Source organism: Mus pahari, chromosome 10 (assembly GCF_900095145.1).
Source record: "Mus pahari chromosome 10, PAHARI_EIJ_v1.1, whole genome shotgun sequence".
NCBI lineage: Eukaryota > Metazoa > Chordata > Mammalia > Rodentia > Muridae > Mus > Mus pahari.
The window spans coordinates 60983694-61006899 of NC_034599.1; the positions used below are offsets into that span (position 1 = coordinate 60983694).

The window sequence follows — 23206 nt, forward strand, 5'->3', positions numbered from 1 at the left end:
AAAAAAAAAAAAAAAAAAAAAACCCAGTCAGATTGGAATATAAAATTAAGAAAGTAGAGCAAAAAGAAATATAAGAAATAATTGAAGAAAAGTTAAGAAACATTTAAGATCATGTCTAATATATTAGTTCCAGAGATCGCAAAGAAAGGGAATGATTTGCAAAAGTATTTCCCAGACTCAAAGATCTGTTTGCAGATCATAGAGGTCACAGAGTACCAGAGTTAATGGACGATAGAACCATACCAGGGTTCACTCCCATGAGACTAGAACACTAAAAACAAAATAAAGTTGACTTTAAGCTTCCAGAAAGTCACAAAGAATCAGGAATTAATGTTGTAGGTTCAGATTTCTGAATAAGACTAGAAGCCAGAAATCAGTGAAAAATATCTCCAAAAATCTGAGAAATTACTTCTAACCTAGAATTCTTTACTTAGCCGAACGGCCAGTCATATGTGAATAACAGAAAGTTAATTTTTAAAACTCAGAATTCTTGGGGACAGCAAGATAGCTCAGCAGTTAAAGGGACCACCAAGGCTTGGTGGCTTGTTCTTGGAAGGAGAGGACTGACTCCTGAAAGTTGTCTTCAGACTTCCACATATGTGGAGGGTCTTACCCTCGTACAAAGTACATACATAAAATAGGAGGTACTTAGAAGGAAAGTAAGGCAACTGAGTGTATGAGTGTGGGCTATTTTTTTTTTAAGATTTATTTATTTTATTTATGAGTACACTGTTGCTGTCTTCAGACACACCAGAAGAGGGCATCGGATCCCTCTGCCTCCCAAGCACTGGGATTAAAGGCATGTGCCACCACTGCCCAGCTTCACTAAGCCATCTCATTTTTTTTTTGTTTTTTTTTCTTTCTTTATTTTTATTTCATTATTTTAAATTTTTTTTTAATTTTTTGGTTTTTCTTTCTTTTTTTCTTTTTTTTTTTTTTTTAAGATTTATTATTATATGTAAGTACACTGTTGCTGTCTTCAGACAAACCAGAAGAAGGCATCAGATTTCATCACAGATGGTTGTGAGCCACCATGTGGTTGCTGGGAATTGAACTCAGGACCTCTGGAAGAGCAGCCAGTGCTCTTAACCACTGAACCATCTTTCCAGCCCCTGAGTGTGGACAGTTTCCATGACCCTGGTTTGTTGTGTTGTTTTGTTTTATTTTATTTTGTATTAAGCAGCTTAAAATTTCTATACTTTATGTACCTTTTCTTATGAATATACACAGGATATATGTTATCAAGATGTGTGAAAATAAAAAAGAAGTACATATAGGTATCAAGACATCCAACCCAACAAAGAAGCAAAGAGACTCGCCAGTATAATGAAAAGTTAGGTGATCCCTTGGATGATACCTGTTGCCAGTACAGAAACTTATAGTCATGAGTTTGGGGAGCTGTGTCACCAAAATGATGCAAATTTAGACCTAGCTCAGTGTATCCCACTTGTCTAGCATGTGCATTATTCTGGGTTCCATCACTAGTACTGCAATAAATAATGAATGAGCAAATAAATAAGACTTGGGATAGAATTAATGATTTGCCATAAATATATAATAATTAACTTAGTATATAAAATTATTTTGTTTTTCACTTGCTTAAAATTATGTTTTAGAAATTGTGTGTCTGTATGTATATATATCACGTATTAGGGTGCCCAAAGAGGACAGAAAAGAGCACAGGATCCCCGGAACTAGAGTTAAATACAGCTGTACACTACTTGATATGGGTGGGTGCTAGGGACTGAACTCAGGTCCTTAGGATTAGGAGTAGCACTAACTGCTGAGCCCTCTCTCCAGACAAACTTTTGGAGTTTTGAAACTGAAATTTATATAGTCCTGGCTGGCCTTATTATGCAGCCAAGGCTATCTTTGGCCTCCTAATTTTCCTGCCTCCACATCTTAAGTATTGAAATTACAAACATATGCTACCACATTTGCCAAGACTATGCTTGCTTTCTTTTCTTTTTTTCTTTTTTTTTTTTTTTTTTAAGATTTATTTATTTATTTATTTTTCTGTATATGAGTACATTGTCGCTGTCTTCAGACACACCAGAAGAGGGCATCAGATCCCATTACAGATGGTTGTGAACCACCATATGGATGCTGGGAATTGAACTCAGGACCTCTGGAAGTGTAGTCAGTGCTTTTTTTTTTTTTTTTTTTTTTTTCTTTAAAATGCTTGTGAAGAGACACCATGACCAGGCAATTTTTTTTAATATTTATTTATTATATGTAAGTACACTGTTGCTGTCTTCAGACACTCCAGAAGAGGGTGGCAGATTTCATTACAGATGGTTGTGAGCCACCATGTGGTTGCTGGGATTTGAACTCAGGACCTTTGGAAGAGCAGTCAGTGCTCTTAACCACTGAGCCATCTCTCCAGCCCTAGTCAGTGCTCTTAACAGCTGAGCCATCTCTCCAGCCCAAGGCTATGCTTTCTAGCACAACAGATATCTGTGTGTTTTGTTTGTTTTATTGTTTTTTTTATTTTTGTTTTATAGACAGGATCTCACTATGTAGCTCTGGCTACATAGATCTCACTATGTTGACCAAAATTGCCCTGGAACTCACAGAGATCTGCCTAGCCACAATATCTGCCTCCCAAGTGCTAGGATTAAATGCACTCACCATTGTGCCAGCCTTGGTTTTCCTCTTCCCCCCCCCCACCCCCAAAGCAGGAACTCTCTGTGTATCTCACACAAGCCTTCAGGTTGCAGTCTCCTGACCTCAGCCTTGCGTGATGGGATTGCTGAGATACACTAGTGATGTCTGGATATATGTCTGCAATATTTCACTCTGCAGAGGTGCTTGGTGACATCATGTTGTATTTAATCTGTATAATCTGCAACATCATCTCTCATCTCTCTTTGATTGAGGGCAAATTGCCAAGATGAAGAACATTTGTCTTCTTTAAGTTTGGACATTCTGGTTCTAACCAAGTTAATGAGCAGAACACTCTGGTTCCCATCTTTCTACTATGTCCACAGATCTGCCTCTACAGGCCTAAGTTCCAGAAGACAAAACACTTTTCTTCTTCCAAAGATTACTTTGAAGTTGTTCAAATTAAACTATATTGAGAATTTTTAGAAATCTCTACAACCAAGTAAAGACAGTAAGACTTAAGGATTAACCGCTGAGGGCTGGAGAGGTGGCTCAGAGGTTAAGAGCATTGGCTCAAAAGACCCAGGTTCAATTATCAGCACCGACATGGCACTCAAAACTGTATCTCCAATTCCAGAGATCAAAAAACATCACACACATACAGGTAGGCAGTACACCGATATAAATAAAATCAAAATAAATAAATCATATTTTAAAAAGAGTTAGTAGCTGAAGCATTAACCACTTTGGTACACATTATCTTTCCTCAGTGACTTCTTTTCTTTTTTCTTTTTTTGTTTTTTAGATTGTATTTATTTATTTTTATGTATGTGAGTACACTGTAACTGTTTTCAGACACACCAGAAGAGGGCATCAGATCCCACTGAGACATCTCTAACCCCCCCTCAGTGACATTTTGAAAAATAGGAATTATTATTTGTGAGATTTCTACAAGAGATATTACCAGTAATATATGTGTGTGTGTGTATATATATATATATATATATATATATATATATATATATGTATGTATGTATGTGTGTGTGTATTACATTTTCTTTGTCTTTCTCATAGATAATCTTATTTGGTTTTGTGTAACCAGAAAAATGATGTGACTAAAGCTAATATGGTTACAGCAAAATAAATGTGCATATACATAATATGGAAGTCTTATTTTTCAATAAAGATTATACTAAAATCTTACCAGAAAAATTATAACAATGATATTGTTTAAAATATTAATAAATTGAGGCCGGGCATAGTGGCATTCACCTTTAATCCCAGCACTCAGTAGGCAGAGGCAGGTGGATCTATATGTGCCTGATTTATTTGCAATCATGTGCTTTCTGATACAGATATAAATGCTAACTATAAAGTAACTTAGAGTGCCCAAAGACATTGCTTGAAGGACCAGAAGCAATTTTTAGGGAGGAATATAAGACATGAAGTGCTGTTAGCAAATGCCATCCCCAAAGTCACAGGTAATTCTCAGTAGTGACTCTTACTAGTTCTTTCATGTTGAAGAGATCGATAGATATGCTAGGATAACTTTGAATCCCTCTTCAGCTCACGCTGGCTACACACTTCAAATCCTCCTGCCTCAGACACCTACCTGAATGCTGGCATTATAGGTTCACACCACTTCACTTGGCTTTTAGCCAAGACATCTTACATGACATTTTATCCAGTTCATTAAGAATCAGTGATTCAGGGCTGGGGATATGATTCAGTTACAGAGCTTCCTAGAATACACACAACCTTTGGTTTACTCCCCAGTGTTACAGAAATAAATTGAATAAACATTTTTTAAAGCCTTCAAACACCAGAAGAGGGCATCAGATCCCATTACAGATGGTTGTGAGCCACCATGTGGTAGCTGGGAATTGAATTCAGGACCTCTGGAAAAGCAGCCAGTGCTCTTAACTGCTGAGCCATCTCTCCATTCCCTACAAGCAAATATTTTAAGATGGCTGGTTTCATAGGATGAGCCAGTTACCAATGTTAACAGTAATTTTAGAAATGCTAGAAAATATGTCTACTGGAATCACGACAGAACTGAGGCAGTCTACAGGATGTAGTTCTCAATCAAGTTAACCTTCTCTGCCTTTTTTATTTGCTGGGCTTTATCCAACTTCTATTTTGAAATTTTCAAATCTACAGAAAAGTTCAGAATATCCTTAACCTAGATTAAAATTTGTTAAGGTTCTGCCACATTTACTTTAATTTTGTGTGCTTGCATGTATGTGTGCATGTATATATATATTTGCTTTGCAGACCTTTTGAAAGTCAAGACAGTATATTTTAGCTCCGTATGTTTCAACTACATCTCCTCCGAACAAAGATATTCTTTCATGTAAGCAATGACACCCTTGCCTTCTCCAAGAAAATAATCTCATAATACCTAACAATGCAAATTCCAGTTGTCCTTAAATTTTTTATAGTATTCAGAATCTAACCAAGATTCCTCCATTCCATTGGTTGTTTTGCCTCTTCCATCTCTTTCAATCCTTTAACCACTCTGTCTTCTTTTGTTTATTTTGGTTGTTTTGTCAATCTTACTCTGTGGCCTATGCTAACCCACATCTTGCTGTATAACCCAGGCTACCCTCCAACTCAGTGATCCTCCTGTTTGAGCCTCCTGAGTCCTAGTAATTTTAGGTGTTTTCCCCCTGCATAGTGTGTGCCTGGTGCTCTCAGAGGTTGGAGGAAGGCATCAGATGCCCTGGAACTGGAGCTATGGATAACTGTGGGTTCACTACAGGCACTAGGAACTGAACCTAGATCCTCTGCAAATGCTCTGACTGCTGAGTCATCTCTCATCCCTTTAATCCCTGTTAATCAGGGATTTGTTTAAGGTCTTTTTAATATGGTCCCTTTTGAAGAATCCACAGCAGCTGTTTTATGCAATTCTGGATTTGTCTAACTTTTGAAAATGTGACTAGATTTAGAAGAAACCTGTTCTCAGAGGGAGGAAAATACTGTGTTGTATACTATCCATAAGGTTAGGCTGCCCACTAATCAGAAATACTAAATTTAATCACTAGCAGAAATTTGAGTCTTCCTCAGGTAAGTCCATATTTAATGTAGGATTCTTTTTTTTTTCCCATTAACCATATATCATGATTGTAATTTTCTCAATTATGTCTTATTAACGAGAAAAACGTCAGGCATGATGTTCTAGACCTGTCATAACCTAGCTCTATGGAGACTGAGCTAGAAGCAGTGAGAAATGTATATAGTTCCTAAGTTTATATAGCTTAGGCTATATAGTGGGTACCAGGCCAGGTCCACAGTATAAGATCCTTATCTCAAGAATAGTAGGTAGCATTCACTCAGTCTGCCCCCAAAGTGGTGGACATTTCCTTCCACTTTCCTTTTTAGGATAATTTAGGAACTCTTGGAAGAGTAGCTACTAGTAACCACCACCCCCACCCCACCACTCCCACCCCTGCTTCAGGCAAAAAAGAGTATCAGGTGAACATTTTTGAACCATTAGTATGTCTCGTGGCTCTGGGCTGAACACTTACTGTGGCTTAGCTTGCATGGTAACACCAGCAGGATAAGTCTTACTGTTACCCCATTTTACAAATTAGAAAACTGAGGCATAGAAAGATCAAAGATCGTGCCCAGGCATCCATAGCCAGTAAAGCTAGAGTCCAAACCCATGGTTGCCTGATTTTAGAACACCCTTCTTACTTCCTTTTTTTTTTTTACTTCCTCCAGCATTGTATAAAGGTATCATACCCAGTTCTGCCCCATTCGTTACTTTATAAGCTTCACATCAGTCTGTAAGAACAGTCTCAATAGATGAAGTTACTTACCCAGTAGCATAAGCTGTCTGAACCATTTATCCTATTTTGTGGTTCTCTCCCATGTTTCAGCCAAGATCTTTAACAGCAGAGTGGTTTGTGCTGGGTCCCTTTTCCCACTCTCCAGCACCCACATAAGCAGGAATCATGTGCTGGGAATGAAAGCAGGTGGCAGAAGCAGCCGCACAGCAAGCCAAGCCTGACCGGGTCCACACTAACCAGATGTCAGGAGTGGGAAACAGCCTTCACTGACAGTTCGGGGACCATCAGTGAGCAGTGGGATGACAGTAAACCTGAAATAAAGGCCATTGAAATAAGACTTGTTTTCCAAGGGAAGTTTGTCCTTACCGTCCTTCCTCACCAGAGGAAGTGCAGCAGTCTTGTTTGAGTAACTTCAAACCAGTGCTGAAAGCCTTGAAGAAATTTCTGAAAGAAAGTGTGATTATTTATGGGAAAGTGTGATTATTTATGGTTTCTGGTGCCCACTCTTGGTTTCATTTTAGAATATTTTAAAGCCATTATTACCTAAACTATACAATTATATAATGTAACAAACAGAGTAGTAGAATTTACCCACCGTGATCAAGGAGGCAGAATGAGTTAATCTTTAGAAGTTAGCTGCACAGTTATTTTTTAATACAGAGCTATACATATTTTTGAAAAATGAAAGAATCTGTGAACCAACAGGTGGAAGCCATACATGCACACAGACCCTAACTTAACCCTTGGTTAAGTCATTGTGTAGAGTTCGCATCCATTAAAAAAGAATAATTAGTGCTGGGGATAGCAAGATGGCACAGTGGGCAAATGCAGTGCACACCAGGCCAGATGTCCTGCATTCAACTGCCAGGAAACACATAGTAGAGGGTGAGAGCCACCTCCCTCAGTTTGTCCTCCAATCACCACATGCACACTGTGGCACTTAAGACTGCCCCTTCACACTTACACATCAGTATGACTTGCTTTGTTTTGTTGTAAGTAATTGAGCCAGGGAGATAGGTCAGTTGGTGAAGTTCTTGCTGGCAACATGAGGATCTCAGTTGGAGCCCTAGAACTTGTGGTTTGTTTGTTTGGGTTTTGTTTTGTTGTTGTTGGGTTATTTTGTCTTGTTTGGGTTTTTTATTTTATTTTATTTGGGGTGGGGGTTGGTGGTTTTTGATTTTGGGTGGGGTTTTTTTTTTTTTTTGGTTGTTTGTTTTATTATCCCCAAGACTACTAGTGGTAGCTTCCCTTGTAATCTTAGCACTGGGGAAGTAGAGACTTGGGAACCTCTGGGTTTCATAGGCCAGCCTAGCCTAATAGCAACCTGTATGTCCCAGTGAAAGACTCTGACCCAAAACAAGATGGAAAGCTCCTCAAGAGTGATACCAATATTCTCACACACACACACACACACACACACACACACAAATAGTTGTGACATTATGTAAGGTTGAAGGATTAAAGTTAAACATACTAAAAAGTGCTAGCCACAAAGTAGGCATTCAGTTTGAAAGTAATTATTAATGATTATAACATTGAGTTAAGAGTTCTGACGTGATAGAGGTCTAGGAACCCTCTCTAGATCAGGACAGTACTCCCTTAACCCAAGTAAACACACATTATACACCCTGCCTGGCTAGTACTTTGAGACTTAATCTCTCTTAATCTACTCTGGTGGTAGCAGGTGCTTCATATGACCGTAGTGTTTATTGAAGTCTGTCTGTGTTTCAGGTGGTTAGCTCAACCAATGGAGAGCTGAATGTTGATGACCCCACTGGAGCTCACTCCAATGCACCGATCACAGCTCATGCCGAAGTGGAGGTAGTGGAGGAAGCTAAGTACGTTCATCTTTCAAAGGGGTTGTCTCATCCTTAAAAGGGTTGTCTCCTCATGGGCTGGAAATGTCTGCCTCCTCTGTGTGCTGCTCATCATGGACTGGATTCATGCTTATGTCCATGGTTTGCTTCTTCTGAAATTTTTTTAATTTATTTTTTGCATGGTGCATTAAGGTTGCTGCCACCCTTTTTAGTTCTTATTTCTGGGCAGATAAGTTACATTTTTCTAGTCTGCTGAAGGCAAAAGACATAATGAACTAAAAGAATGGTACGGTAAAAGCCACAATAGATCATAGCTATGAGTTTCTTAGAGGTCCTGGAGCTTCCTGCTCCCTGTGGATTACAGAGAAAAAAAATGTTAGACCATGGGCCATGGTGTATAATATCACATTTCTAGTTGTTGCCTAACCACTCCAGATGGATGGTCCTGCATAAAAGGGTTTGGCAGACGTTTTGCTGTCTTTAAGACAGTCTGAGCTCAGAAAAACTAAGTACATCAGACAAAACAATTATGCTTGTAAATACAAGGATCTTGGGATGGCAAAGAAGTAACCCAAATTCCAAGGAAACAAGGCAGTCCCTCATTTCCTTTTCTGCTTCTCTTGCATGCATATGTCTTGCTGTACTCTACCACTAGCCCCTTGGTGCTTTCTGCATGATCTGTGTTTAAACTCTTGAGATTCTGGTCTAGAAGGTGATGCTGACTCTGCTGCACAAACAGCATTTCTGCCACTTCTTTTTTCCTATCCCAAACTCAGATCCAAGTTTAAACTCCCAAGAAGATATCAGGTAGGGAAAGCTAGAGAAACATGAGACAGTAACTCCTGCCAATCCTGACCTTTCTTTGAAGTTCTTTGAGAATGTTCAGTGTCCAAATGTTTTCTCTGGGGCAAGTGACATTTTTTTAGCACAAAGGAGGACATGTTTACACCTCTGGGCATCAGTCAGGGACATCACACATTGTGGGTTTTCTTCGAGATGTACTTTGCATGGTCGTATTCCTGCCCTTCTCTTTGGTGAGCTTACTTGGCCTTCAAAAGTTCTTTTCCTGCTTAGCAGGTTAAAGCGTCAAGTATGTATGGCTTCAGCTCTAGCTTGTCGATACCTGTAGACAAGGGTTGGCTGGGAAAGTAAAGCCAGCAGAAGACTATGTTTAGTGATTAAACATGGTCCTTTCTTCTCAAGGGCTTGGGAGATTTTAATGGTGCTTATAATTTTTTTTCTGTCATTCTCAATAAATTATATGATATTCCCACTTTCTAAACTCTCACCCTTGGCTGCACTTTGGAATCACCTAGAATATGTTAGAAAATACAGATACTTCTGCATGGCCTCAGATATTTGAGGCTAATTTATTAATACCTGGCCTGATAATGAATATATTTAAAAGATTGGGGAATTCTAATGTGCAGCCGAGATTGGAAACTATCACATTCTGCATGCTCTGATCTCAAAAGAGAGCCACACCTTTTCCCACCCTACCCCGCCCTTCCCCCATTTCACATTTGTACCTGTTCTTTTTAGAAGTTAAGATCTGACTCTAATTCAAATGAACTTTAGTATTAGGCCCTAAATAGATTTTTACTTTGAACCTTTTCATTTCATTTTGGGTAAATGTGTACACTATGTATGTGAGTGTGTGTTTGTGTCCAGTGTGAAAGATGGAGATCATCCATACAGAAAGAGTCCAACCTGTTGTGTTCTGTTCTGTCATATTCTGAACACTTAGACTATTAGAGAGGCCAGTGCCTTCCTGGTTAGCAGACAGGACCGTTATACTTCTTGCCTCCAGCTCCAGATTGAGGCCTTCTGAAAAATAGAGAAACTACAAAAGAGTGACCTTTGACCAAATGTCACACAAACCCTGTGCTTGGGGCATTTTGTATACTGGTTCTGATAGTGATTTCCTGAGCTAACAATACATCTTGCCTCGGGAATTGTCAAGGCTCAGCCATGTGTCTGTGGTATATGTATGTTGGTATATATGGATTAGGGACACAGTAGCCATATATTCAGTAGCTGATTTTAATAGAAAAGTCAAAGCTAGAGAGACCTAAGGTGTCCCAAACAACCCCTCATTGCACAAGGCTGTGTGCCATTCGTTCATGGAGCCTGTTGATAGGATAAGGAGGGCTGTTGCCTATATTGGAGTTAAACTCAAGTACAAGTATGAAATGTTTACCTCCAAGCTTATGATTTTAAGTTCCTTTTCCCAGCTTGTTTTGTGTAAAGGCAGAACAAAACCACAGGATGATGGCTTTTTTGTTTGTTTGTTTTTGTTTTTTGAGACAGGGTTTCTCTGTATAGCCCTGGCTGTCCTGGAACTCACACTGTAGACCAGGCTGGCCTTGAACTCAGAAATTCACCTGCCTCTGCCTCCCAAGTGCTGGGATTAAAGGCGTGCACCCGGCCAGGATGATAGCTTTTGATAGGTGTTTTAAAAAAAAAAAAAAAACAAGTCACTTGATTTCCCCTTTCTTCTATCTACAAGACACTTTTTTGAAGTGTGGGTGAAAGAATGGTAAGAGCAAATGATATTTAGGTTGATTTTTTTTTTTTTTATCAATACTTTTGCTCTATCTTGACACTTGTGAGCCCAATTTCTCCTGATAATTGGTGTAATTAGAATTTAGATCATTCTTTGGTGGTTATACCCAAGCAGTGTATTCCCTCATCTAATAGGGTATCTCTTAAACTTTTCCTTCCTCTAAGAAGACCTAAGTGCTAGTTGCCGCTTCTCTAATTTCAGTACGGAAGTTAGCTGAACATTGTGGAAGACCTGGTGTGGGAACCATATGGTTCACGAGCCAGAGTCATTTGCTCCTTCCTCTGCTGCCTTCCTGGAAGTTGCCCTAGAAAGCCCACCTTCCACCAGCTCTTTTTGTTTTGCATTCCCCTGAGATCCAGCTCCCACATTAATGTTTCTGTCAGGCATCTGCCCCTCTCTTACATGTGAAGACCAAGTGGCTTGCTCTCCCTCAGCTGGGGGAAACTAAACACAGACACATACTGCATGTTTGCATGGCTCACAGGGAGTCACTTCCATCTCACCTGTGGACTAATATCTCTCTCTTTCTCTCTCTCTCTCTCTCTCTCTCTCTCTCTCTCTCTCTCTCTCTCTCTCTCTCTTGTTTTTCTCTTTATATACTCTGTAGCTGCCTGAAAATGCTCAACCTGTGGTGAGTCCCTCTCTCCAGTCAACATAAAAGGGGAGTGGACCAGACTAGACTGGGGTTGGCAAAGCCTTAGAAATACTGAATGGATCCATATACTTTCTTATGCCTTAGCCACCCAGACTAGGGAAGTTAGGTCCACAAGGTGGGATGGGGCAAGCCTTGAACCCAGAGATCAATCTTTTCCTTTCTTTCAGACTCACCTCATTTATCACTGCACCCTCTTACTAAAAACAATATCTCACAGTATCCAAACTTAACTCTTTCTTTTTTTTAAGTTGAATGAACTTCTTTCCAAATTTTTTCCCCCAAACGATGACTAAAACTATCAGGGGGAACCAAGGTTAGAAAGATAAGATTTTAGATGTTTTAGTAGCCATAAAACAATGTTATCACCAGGTAATTAATTTCACCTTTGGCAACTTGTTTTCTAACATGGAAATAGACTGGAGGAATCCATAAGTTCCTTATTGAATTTCTCGTTGATTTTGGTTAGTTTTTCATCTATAGTCAGAGTCTCTAAAAAGAACTCCTTGAGGGAAAGATCTACATTTTGTTGTTGATTGGACATTGCTGGGGTTTTTTCTTTGTTTGTTTGTTTGTTTGTTTGTTTTGTTGCCTTTTATACCTTTATCCTTTTGTGACAGGATAGTGGGTCAGGGGCTGAGAGAAATACGGAAGCCTGTCTTTTCTTCCAGAAAAGGCTTCTTCAATATAAACGTAGGAAATATGGGTTTAGGAGGAAATCCCCGAGGGATTCATGTTGGTAACTTTTTGTAACCCTTCCACACTCTGCACACATAAAATCATATCCTATCCTGTGATAATAGCCTGCTGGATTCTGACTACTTCATTTTGAAAAATTATTTTCAGTGACTGGATTGGGCCCCGGTTTCTAAACCCCAACTATCTAGGCCAAATTGTCCACAGGGCTTTACCTAGAAACAGATATATTATTGAAGATAAAAGCTGGGTTTTAGGAAAATAGCATTGATAGTGTTAGAGTTTCAAAGAGGACATTGGGTCTATTCATGTGTCTGTGTAATCTAATGTTGTCATGGTCTATTTTTTTTCCTGTGAGGTGTCAGTTACATGATCCCAATTGCAAATACTTTAGTTTCTACTGTATTCATCCTGTCCTGTGCATAGAACTCAGAGCTTGGGGGTGGCAGGGAAGGACAGGTGTCACCAGCTGCAAAGTGATTCATACATATGGGAAAAGATACTGACTTCTACAGAAGGCTGAGTGAGGAGTGGGAGTTCTCAAGGAAGACCTCTAAACACAGTAGGACTTGAACCAATTTTAGAGCAGAGGAGGAGAAAAAAACGTGTGGTAAAGAAGAGAAACCACGAGGGGGCGCTTAAAGGAGAATGCTGAGATGACAACATGGCAAGAAGTGATGGCTTAGAACAGAGGCCTGTGGGAAGAGTGTAATGGCTCATGAGAATTTCTGGTCACTCAAAGGAGCACCTAGAAGGAAGACACAAAGGGAATTGGTCATTTGTCCTTATTCTGTTTTGACAGGAACACACCTATATAGAGTTACTCAGCAGATTTGGCCTCTAGTCTAGATCCTTTTGCTAGTGGTCACCCCAGAAACCAAAGCCTTCAAGGATAGATTGTGGGGTTCCTTTCCTTGTTGGTAGAATTAAGAGCTTCTACTCCTGCTGAAGTTGTATAGGGCTCTTAAGTGCATAGCATGGCTGACTCTGAATGACAACTTCAGCTTATGCGGACTCTGGGGACTCTGCAGGAGCACATGCTGATTCCTTGAATTGCCCTGTAGGAAGTAAAAGAGAATTCTTTGGATATTTGGAAATTGGCCCAGTACTTCAAACTTATTTATTTATTTATTTCACTGTTTTTATTTGAAAACACAAAAATCATCTTAGGATCCTCCACACACAAAAAAAATACAAACAGAAATGAATTTTAGAGTTAGTAAGCCCACTAAAAATCATAGTTGACAGGAAACAGGTAGACTATTGAAATACTGGTTCTTCATGAAATTTGAATTGTCTACTTAAATACTAAATTCTGGACATACAAGTTGGCAGATTCAACTCCCAGTTTCTGGGACTTAAGAGATGGCTTGATGGTTAAGGTCACTTCCATAGCAGGCAGTTTCATTTCTCAACACTCACATGGTAATCCACAACCATCTGTAATTCCAGTCCTAAGAGTCGAATGCATGATTCTGACCAGGCACATACGTGGTGCATAGACATACTTGCAGACAAAATATCCATGCACATAAAATGAATAAAACTTTTAAAAACATATGTCCATTTCTTTGGTGGTGGTTTTTTTTTGGGGGGGGGGGTTGTTGTTTTGTATTTTTGTTTTTGTTTGTTTTGGGTTTTTTTCAAGACAGGGTTTCTCTGTGTAGCCCTGGCTGTCCTGGAACTCACTCTGTACACCAGGCTAGCCTCGAACTCAGAAATCCGCCTGCCTCTGCCTCCTGAGTACTGGGATTAAAGGCTGCGCCACTACTGCCTGGCTTTTATTGAGTTCTTTCTCGGTGTTTTCATTAAGGATTATTTTAAGCAATCAAAAGTTTTTACTTAAAATAATTTATTCAGTTTCCAGATATATATGACACTTTTGTTCACATCAATTAATGGCACTCACTAATGTCATTGATACACAGGTCTGGTTGGGGCAGACAGTACATATATACACACAATCTATCTGTCTGAGTCAAAGTCTCCTATAGCCCAGGTTGACTTGAAACTTGATAGGTAGCCAAGAATGACTCTCAACTTCTGACCCTTCTTCTAGCTGTCAAGCACTGGAATTACAAAAACCATCACCATGACCAAATTTTGAAGAAAATATTTTAAAATTCTCTTAAGAACCTCCTGTCTCAAATTGCATTTAAAGGTCAAATTGCTATCTATTTAAATGTTTATTTCTGCATTCTGAAAAACTTTCTCCTAGGTATGGTAGTACACACCTGTAAATCCTAGCACCCTGGGAAGCCGAAGCCAGAGGTCTGCACATTTGAAGCCAGCCTTGACTACATAATGAGTCCTTGTCTCAAAAGAAAATTTCAAGAAAGAAACTTTATCCAAATTTCTAGTGATGAAAAATCTTAGAAACACCATAAGATAATATAGTAACACCGGGGTTTAAAGCAAGGGTGACAGCTGTGGGCAATGGGATAGCCCTTTCACTCACTAAAACCCAGGAGGCACTCACTGCTCCTCCAGAGCATATGCAGCTTCATTTCCCAGCACCCACACAGCAGCTCATAACTGTAAGTCCAGTCCTACGAATCTGATGTCCTCAAGCTTCCACGGCACCAGGCACTCATGTGACACACAGACATATGCAGGCAAACACACTCATCTACCTAAAATAACAAAAGTAATTTAAACAACTCTGAAGGCATTAGGGAAGACTTAAAGATAGTTTTCTCAGAATGAGTTTTCTTTCAAGGATCAAGCATCAGATGAGCTCGACTCACATCTTTCTTCCCTTCATCATCAGCACCGCTGACTCATCCTCTGCCTTCTACCCACTCTTCTCATCTCCCATTTGTCATTTCTGGAAAGAGCATACCTTTGTATCACTCTTGCCATGGTCCTCAGTGTCCCTTCTCCAGTGCCCATATACAGCTACACTCGCTGGTGCAAAGGCTGGGTGAGGAGGGCATCCTCAGAGTTAGGGCACGCCAGCACTGCCACCACTCTGCAGGCTGTTCCTCCATGGCATGGCACCTGCAGGGCCTCAGCCCCTACTGTAAACAAACCAGTTGCTAACCCTGTCTGGAACAGTGGCAGTCTTGGGGAACTGATTGGGGTATTCCCTGTGACTAGAGTTTCCAGAGGATTAGCTCCTGGGCTTTGGGCATTAATCCCCTCGGGATGCTTGGCACATGTGCTGCTGTCAGGAGATGAAAGTTCACCCCCTTATGAGCTAGAGCTTCTGCTTACTCCAGGCATCATGTTGGGGACAACAAGGTAGAAGGGATCTTAGTCTTTTGTTGGCATCATGTGATTGCCAGGATTCTAGATTTCATACTCTGGGTGAGATATATTTGTCTCCGTTTAGCCTCCTTGCCTACTGGCCAGTGAACTACATTGAACTGCTGCTGGTATCAAGGGGCATCCAGTGCAACCTGCTTTTTTGTTACCCTGAGCACCCTCCATCTTGGTTCTAGACAAAGATGGAGTATCTAGGTTAGATGTTAGTCTAAGACAAAGCCACCTTTATCGCTTCTGCCAGGAATGCCCGTGACAGCCATGCCTAGTGGACAGCATTTTGATGATCTGGTAGAGTAGCTGCAACTCAAATCACTGTTGCCTTTAGCTTTCCTGACAGATGCCTGCCACTTCCAGTATCGTTGTGTACTGTAGATGGCGGGGCGGCTGTGTGGGTGGGCACCAGGAGGAGACCACCCCACTCCCACAGTAAGCAGAATCAGGCAGGGATCTGCTTGGGGCGAGGCGTCTAGACTGACTTAAAATGTTCTTGTGCTCCAGGTGCTGCTGTTTCTTTAAGAGGAAAAGGAAGAAGACTGCTCAAAGACACAAGTGACCAGTGCCTCCCAGGAGTCCTCAAGTCCTGGGGACTCTGGCTCCAATTGCACCTGCAGCTCCTGCCATTTCTCATTGGAAGGGACTCCTCTGTGGGGAGGGTAGAGATCCAAACCAAAAAGAAGAAAACAGATGCCCCCAGAAGGAGCCAGTGCAGGCAGCCAGGGCCGAGTGGGCCAGTGGCAATCCCCTCTGTCTGAGCTCTGAGCGGGTCCAGAGCTGCTGCTTCTCCTCTGCTTGCCCTTGGGCTATCTGGTTGACTCTCTTCCCATTGTTTACAGTGAAGGTGTCATTCACAAAAACTCAAGGACTACTATTCTCTTCCCCCTCTTTACTCCTGGCTCTTGCACCATCCTCAACCCTCTCCAGCATAAAAAAACTACTAAGCTAAAGGCTCTATCAAGAAGCTGGTGGTGTGGCCAAGAAGATAGGGGAAGCTGACAGCCCTGGGCTGGAGAACTTCTCTACTTCCCAGGTGTGTCTGGTAGTGTGGCTTCCTCTCCTTCTGTGCCTGGGTAACCCCTCAGCCCAGCTGGCCACAGGGTTCAGGTCCCTTCCTTCTCCTTCCCTTCCTCCCTCCCTCCTTCCCTCCTGTGAAGTTACACTGTAGGACACAAGCTGTGAGCAGTCTGCAGTCTGCTGTCCCTGTGTGTTGGCGTTCTTAGCTTTTTTGACAAGCAGATCCCTTGCTCTAGGCTGTAGCAGAATATGCCTGTGGTTCTGAGCAAAGGAAAGGAAACTGACTTTATTGCACTTTTAGTTTTGGGGGGTTTTGTTTTTATTTTATAAACAACATGGCAGATGCATATTGTGTCTGGTTATATTGGGGGGGGTGCTTTTTTTCTTTTTCAAGGGGGATGGGCCAGCCAAGCCATTCAGAGAAAATGTGGGTCCAGAGGACATTTTTGATGGAAAGAGTCTGATTTGCAGCACTTGGAAAAGAAGAAGCCAAACTCTGCGTCATCCTGAGTAAATATTCAGGTTGGCAAGGAAACATACTTGAATTTTCATTCATCTTCTCTGCTGCAGAAAAAAAGTCCCCACCAGAGCCCCTTGACTTAATCAGCCCAGAGTTTGAAAGCCCAGCTCCCGAGCCCTTGGGATGAGCACCGAGCCAGACTGTGACCAACCAGAAGGCACCTCATCTCAGAGAGGAGATACTTAACAACAACAACAAAGCAAATTTCTGTTTCCTCCACTGCCAGGGACTTCCTACTAGATAGCCATGTGACTTTCTGTTGACTGGGGGAGGGAGGGGGGACGGGACGGGACAAAATTAGTGACTAAACAGCCACCACCGTATTTGCAGTAGTGGACAAAAGAAGGCACCACATTTGCCTTCCAACTGCCAGAGGAGCCTCAGGATGCAGCATCCTAGGGCCAAGAAAAGAAAATAAAGATTTTCTGTCTGCCTGCAGTGAGCGAGAACATGTGGGTCAGTCGGCCTTAGAAACCATGCCTGTGATAATCTTGGAGCATATCCATAGCAACAGGCTTAGAACGTGGTACACGGGGCTGCTGCAAGCAGGGGAGGTAAGACTGCTTGGTGCTAGGAAATTCCAGGGAAACAGTAACTGTAATGAAAGGTCTAAAATGTTATCTAAACAATTGAACAGAGACTGTCCAGACAGTATGACCAGGTATCTTAGCATGTTTTCCCCGGTATACTCTACCTGCCACCATGAAGCATCACTGGTTGCACAGTTAACAGTGTGTGGGGTTACTCCTCCCATGTTCTATTTTATTTGAGATTAGTGGCATTTCCAAATAGTAACTTCTTATACTAGTTGTGGCAATAAGGCTTATTCACGTGGGTAAAGAGGTCTTGTGTTTGGGTATAAAGAGCTAACCACAGAGAGCAGTGGCTAGTGACTTAGTGCAGCACAGAACTCTTTGCTTGTATATGTAGAGGACTGGAAGATGTCAGGACACTTGTGGTCATGGATCAAATTTAGTATCAAATAAAGCAGAGTTTGTGCGCCTTAACTGTTCTATTGGACCGTGGCTAGGGAATCTCCTCACTGACTTCAAACCTGCTTAGCATTTGTAAATATTGCCACCTGGCCATTTATTACAAGGAATGTTTTTGTCTGTGAATCAGAGTGGCAGGGAGAAGTCAGGTCAGACCTCTTCCCCATAAGGAATTTGAGTGTTAGGATTTGCTTCCTTTTTAGTATATAGTAGTTAAAGCTCATCCCTAAAATTTATACAGTCCCTCATTTGGCATTCGGGCAACTCTGACTTCACCTACAGAAACTTCATCCCAGGAAATGGTGGCAAGGCCTAGAGCATCCTGGCACTCTGCCCTACTAAGTGCCTCCCCCACCCTGCTTCCAAGGTAAAGTAAAGGCAGTGACCAGCTTGGCTGCAGGGTGGAATGCCCTGCAGCTGGGCTTAAGACTTCTTTTTTGTCTTAAAATATTTTTATAGGCTAGCTCTTGAGGGGTTAAACCTGAGTGGTTTGTGTATGTGGGGGAGTGTCCTTCCTGGTGCACTGTTGGCACCCTCCAGCACCCACAAATCCCTTACTAGGTATTTGGGTTTTGTAGCAAAGGTCCCTTTAACATGCAGGGTGGTGGTGATCGTTTCAAGGCCAGTGACACTCCAAGGTGATCCCAAACCTGAGGAACTCTCATCTTCCTTAAAATATAACTAAATTCCCCCCCAAAACGATCTGATCATTTCAGCCCCCACCTCCACCCCAGCAATTGAGGCTTCATGCACATCCCTGTTGCTTTTACCTGCCTGACTGCAAGCTCAGCAGATCCTTGGGCACAGGCGCCCCCTCGGTCTCTTTGCATCCAGGTCCACTTGCTCCATCTCACCTGACACCTGAGACAGAAGGCATTTGATACTGTACTATCTGGAGTTTCCTCATGCTTTGCTGTCCTTGAGACATTGCAGTCTGAGCAGACTAAGGTCCAGCCAGGACAGGGTTAAACCAGGGTGTAAAGTGTTCAGTCATACAAGTGGATTTTCAGAACTCTTACTCCAGACTGCCCACAAAGCTGCACTGAATGCCCCGCAGCTGGTGAGCACTCATGACTGCCTTAATTAACATTCTTCTACTTCGGGTCTGTCCAGGAGCAAACAGGGTCTGTGAAAATGTGTGAGTCAGGTGACTAAGTCTCCAGTTAAAAATCCCATTTTGATTGGAACAAACTGCAGGAAACAGCAAGGGCCCCAAGATTTCTGAAAGTGTTCATTTCCTTTTCATTTTTAGTGAATGACAAGAACTTAGAAGCAACCCGTGTCCATTAGCCAGATGGTGTCCATCTTCTGTAAAATAACTTCCAGTTTAGTTCAGAAGGAAAGTGTGCTATAGTGCTTATTTAGTGTTGATGTTCAATGTTAGCAACCACTTGAATTGCCAGAAGTATGCTATGTTAGAGTGGTTGCTAAGGATCATAGCCTTAATTTAAAAAAAAAAAATGTAAAAGATAATTCATTCCCCTCCATGTTGAGCAAGTATGGCTCAAGAATAATTCCACAGGAGCCTCAGAAGCATTTCCTCAAAGGAACTTGGTCTTAATTTGTTTTGCTTCATCCCTCCCAAGCCCATATGGCTCCTGTGTCCCAGCCACCTCTTCCATGCTCATTAGTGAGACCAGTTTTTCATGTCTGTTTAGTTGTGATGATGCTTTGTCTAGTGTCGGTCATGCCATGACCTGAATTTGCATGACCAGGAGTTTGCATGGTCATATAACCAACATTGCCTTTGCCAGGCCACTGCCACCATCCCTCCACTGCTCCAGGTGGGCAGGTTGATTCCAGAGACCCTCAGGGAGCCAGAAAAAACTGGGTACCCATCTGGATTGGCCATGGGGGGATGAGCACTTACCTCTGGGTTTCTTGATTTTGCAGACTTCAAGGAAGTCCAGGTAGAGGTCAATGGCCAGTGACTCCAGCCTTCCCCGTGATGGGTTGGTAGGAATCAAATTAGAATTCCTTTGTTTATCAGGCAACTTTGTTTTAAGGTGGTTTGGTTTTGATTATGAAAAGAAAGAGGCCACCATGGCCCTTCTGTGGGTTTGTAAGTTTTGAGCAGTGTTGTCGTCACCAGTCCTGGGAGTCTCTGATCCAATCACCAGTCTGAAGGTGTTTTTTCCTACTTTTGCAAGTAACTAAGTACAGAAGAATAGAGTTCTTAATGTATTCAAAATAGTAAGTAGATCCCTGAATGTAGGCAATAGTAGTTGAAATATTTTCTCAGAAAAAAACAACCAGGAAACCCACTCCAGTATTTATAGATCAGATTATCAAGAAAAAAAAAGTGAATATGCACTCCATGTATCTCTAGTTCAGTTACCAAACTTGATCTTATAAAGAAACCTCAGTTGTATGAATAGAATTATTCCCGCCCCCATCTTTTTCTGGTGCCATCACCACCTTGGAGGTCTAAGAGCAGAGGACTATCTGTGATAATAAGCCAGGAAGCATTGTAGTCATCCCAGCAGTGTGCAGACAGCTGCCATCCTGATTACCCCAAGCACACCTTTCAGGGTCGGTGAGACCTTTTGGTGCCCCTCTTCAGGAGCTCCAGACCAAACCCCAGGCCACTCCATGCACCAAAAGCCTTTTAGAAGGCTTCCCAATCTGTTAGGAATGTCTCAAGAGACATGAGCCATTTCGTGGGGGATGCATGTACTCACAGATGGATGTATGCACTCTGCTTTGATACATGTATTTACAGTGGATGTGTGCACTCTGCTTCATGGGCTTTCTTCTCAGAGACAGCTCCTGGGAACTGTGTTCCTTAGTGTTCTCGGTGAGCTGCTCAGACCAGTGAGTAAGCGGGCTCCAAGGAAGAGCAGAGTGACAGAAAAGATGAAACCAAAAAATGCTATAACTCTCCAATGGAAAGTAATGTTGATGCAGCAATTCCCATTGGATGTATTACACTCTTCTAATTTATTGTTTGTCTCTTAAGTTTTACCCATTGTACTCTTTAGAAGATTGTTGGTTGCAGGCTTTTTTTTTAAGTAGAGGATGTATAAATCAGCGGTGGGAATCAGTTTTAATTCATGTATGGATGTGTCTAGTTATTGTTAAATGCCCTTTTTTTCTACTTTTTAAAATATATGTAATATTTCATAATCCCTGGCACTGGTCAAAAAAAAAAAAAAACAGCTGTGAATAGTGAAATTGTATTTTTTAAATGAATGTCAATTTCAAGTGTATTTGAAATGTTTCCTCCAGTAGACAGATTTGAACACCATTGGAGAAGACTCCTTTGCAGAGGAACTAGCCTTTGGAGAAAATGGACTGTGGGTCTGGATATGTTATCTCAGAGAAGCCCATTTCATAGGGCATCGTGACAACACAAATGTGATCTTTAAGTATACCTCTTCCCCTTGGGGAGGGAAGGACTTAGTTTGCACCCTTTTTGTACGTAAAATAAAATGTCCTACCTTTCTTGGCTACTTTTACTTCCTTGGTTCATTAGTTGGTTTTTAGTCTCCTGGTTCAGTTCTAAGAATCTGGCTGATGGGAATCAATACGTCTCTTAAACAAAAATGTCTGGTACCTTGGCATTCTGCCTTCATTCCTTGGATTGAATATTGCCCTCTCATCTCCTCCGACTCCCTTTAAAAACACTCCAGGACAGCAGAATGGAGCAAAGGGTACAGGTGCTTGCTGCACAGGTCTGGTGACCTGGGTTTAGTCCCCAGAGCCTATGTAAAAAGGTAGAGAACTCTGACCCATTCTCTGACATCCATGTGTATACCAAGACATGCACCACCATGCACACAAACTTTATATTTCAGGGCTGGGAATAGAGCTTGGTAAAGTGCATGCCACACAACTATGAGAACCCAAATTCGGTCCCCAGTACCTGTGGCAACTCAGGTGTGGTGACACACTTGTAATCCCAGTGCTGGAAAGGAAGAGACCAGCAGTCTCTGGGGCTGGCTTCCCAGCCAGTTCAGCCTAAGGCAAACCCCGATCCCATCAACATACCTTGTCTCAAAAATAAGAGGAAAGGGACTGAAAAGATGACTCACCATTAAAAACTGGGTACTGGGGGCTGGTGAGATGGCTCAGTGAGTAAGAGCACCCGACTGCTCTCCCGAAGGTCCGGAGTTCAAATCCCAGCAACCACATGGTGGCTCATAACCATCTGTAGCAAGATCTGACGCTCTCTTCTGGAGTGTCTGAAGACAGCTACAGTGTACTTACATGTAATAAATAAATAAATTTAAAAAAAAACAAAACTGGGTACTGTTCTTTCAGAGGGCCCAAGTTCAGGTCCCATTACTCATGTTGGACAGGTCAAAATTGCCTGTAAGTCTAGCTCCAAGGTATCCAATGTTACCTTCTTGCACCTACATACATGCACGCACACAAATACACATACAAACAGCAAAGAGAAGAAATATGGCACTGGAGGAACAACACCCAAAGTTTTCCCCTGCCCTCTGCACATATACACACATGCAAACACACCAATATTCCAAGCTAGGAATGGTGGTACACACCTGTAATCCCAGCACTTGGGGAGTAGAGACTGGAGAGCTAGTTTAAGGCCATTATGGATACATAGCCAAGTTAAAGGACGTCACACATGCTCAAGTTTGTGGTTGCTCCAAAAAATGGGGTTATGCTGGCTAGACATACTTTTACTCTCTAACGGGAATGTGAAAATGGCTCGGGAAGTACTTTTTGGTACCAGGTGATGGAGGAAAACAAGGGGTAATAAAGAACCACCACTTTACATTATAAGGAGAATCTGAGAAGAATCCTGCAAGTTTTAACTGGTACCTACTGTGACAAGAAAAAGAAAATGGAATGGTTCGTCCCAGGATGTTGGTTGTGATGAAGGAGACAGTTTGAGGAAAGTACTGAAGAAAAACTTCATTGAGAGAACACAGCACAGGTACGTGGAAGCAGGCACACTGTTATTGTGAGGGTTTCTCAGAAGATATATCTGGTCAGACACCACACAGAAGGCAGAGGTAGGTGTATCTGTTGAGTTCAAGACCAGCCAGGGCCCTATAGTGAGATCTTAAAAGTGCTTGTGTTGGGGGCAGGAGAGATGGCTCAGTGCTTAAGAGCACTGACTGCTCTTTCAGAGGTCCTGAGTTCAATTCCCAGCAACCACATGGTGGCTCACAACCATTTGTAATGGGATCCCATGCCCTCTTCTGACAGCAACAGTGTATTCACATACCAGAGAGAGAGAGAGAGACAGAGAGAGAGACAGAGAGAGAGAGATTTTGCATCCGAAAGATAATGTTGGTAGAATTTTAAAGAAATTCAC

At 41.7% G+C, this 23206-nt stretch overlaps 1 protein-coding gene across 8 annotated transcripts in view; it reads left to right on the forward strand.

The window, feature by feature from the left end:
• Csnk1g1 (casein kinase 1 gamma 1) overlaps positions 1–21359 on the forward strand; it is a 144889-nt gene extending 123530 nt beyond the window's left edge. For 5 of the 8 annotated variants that reach the window (XM_029542982.1, XM_029542981.1, XM_029542983.1 and 2 more), the window contains 3 exons: positions 8127–8233; positions 11386–11409; positions 15892–21359. In XM_029542982.1, the coding sequence (XP_029398842.1) occupies positions 8127–8233; positions 11386–11409; positions 15892–15946 (186 nt within the window). In that variant the 3' untranslated portion in view covers positions 15947–21359. The remainder of the gene's footprint in view (positions 1–8126; positions 8234–11385; positions 11410–15891) is intronic. The other 3 variants (XM_029542985.1, XM_029542986.1, XM_021206752.2) reach the window with 1 other exon arrangement.
• The last annotated feature ends 1847 nt before the right edge of the window (positions 21360–23206 follow it).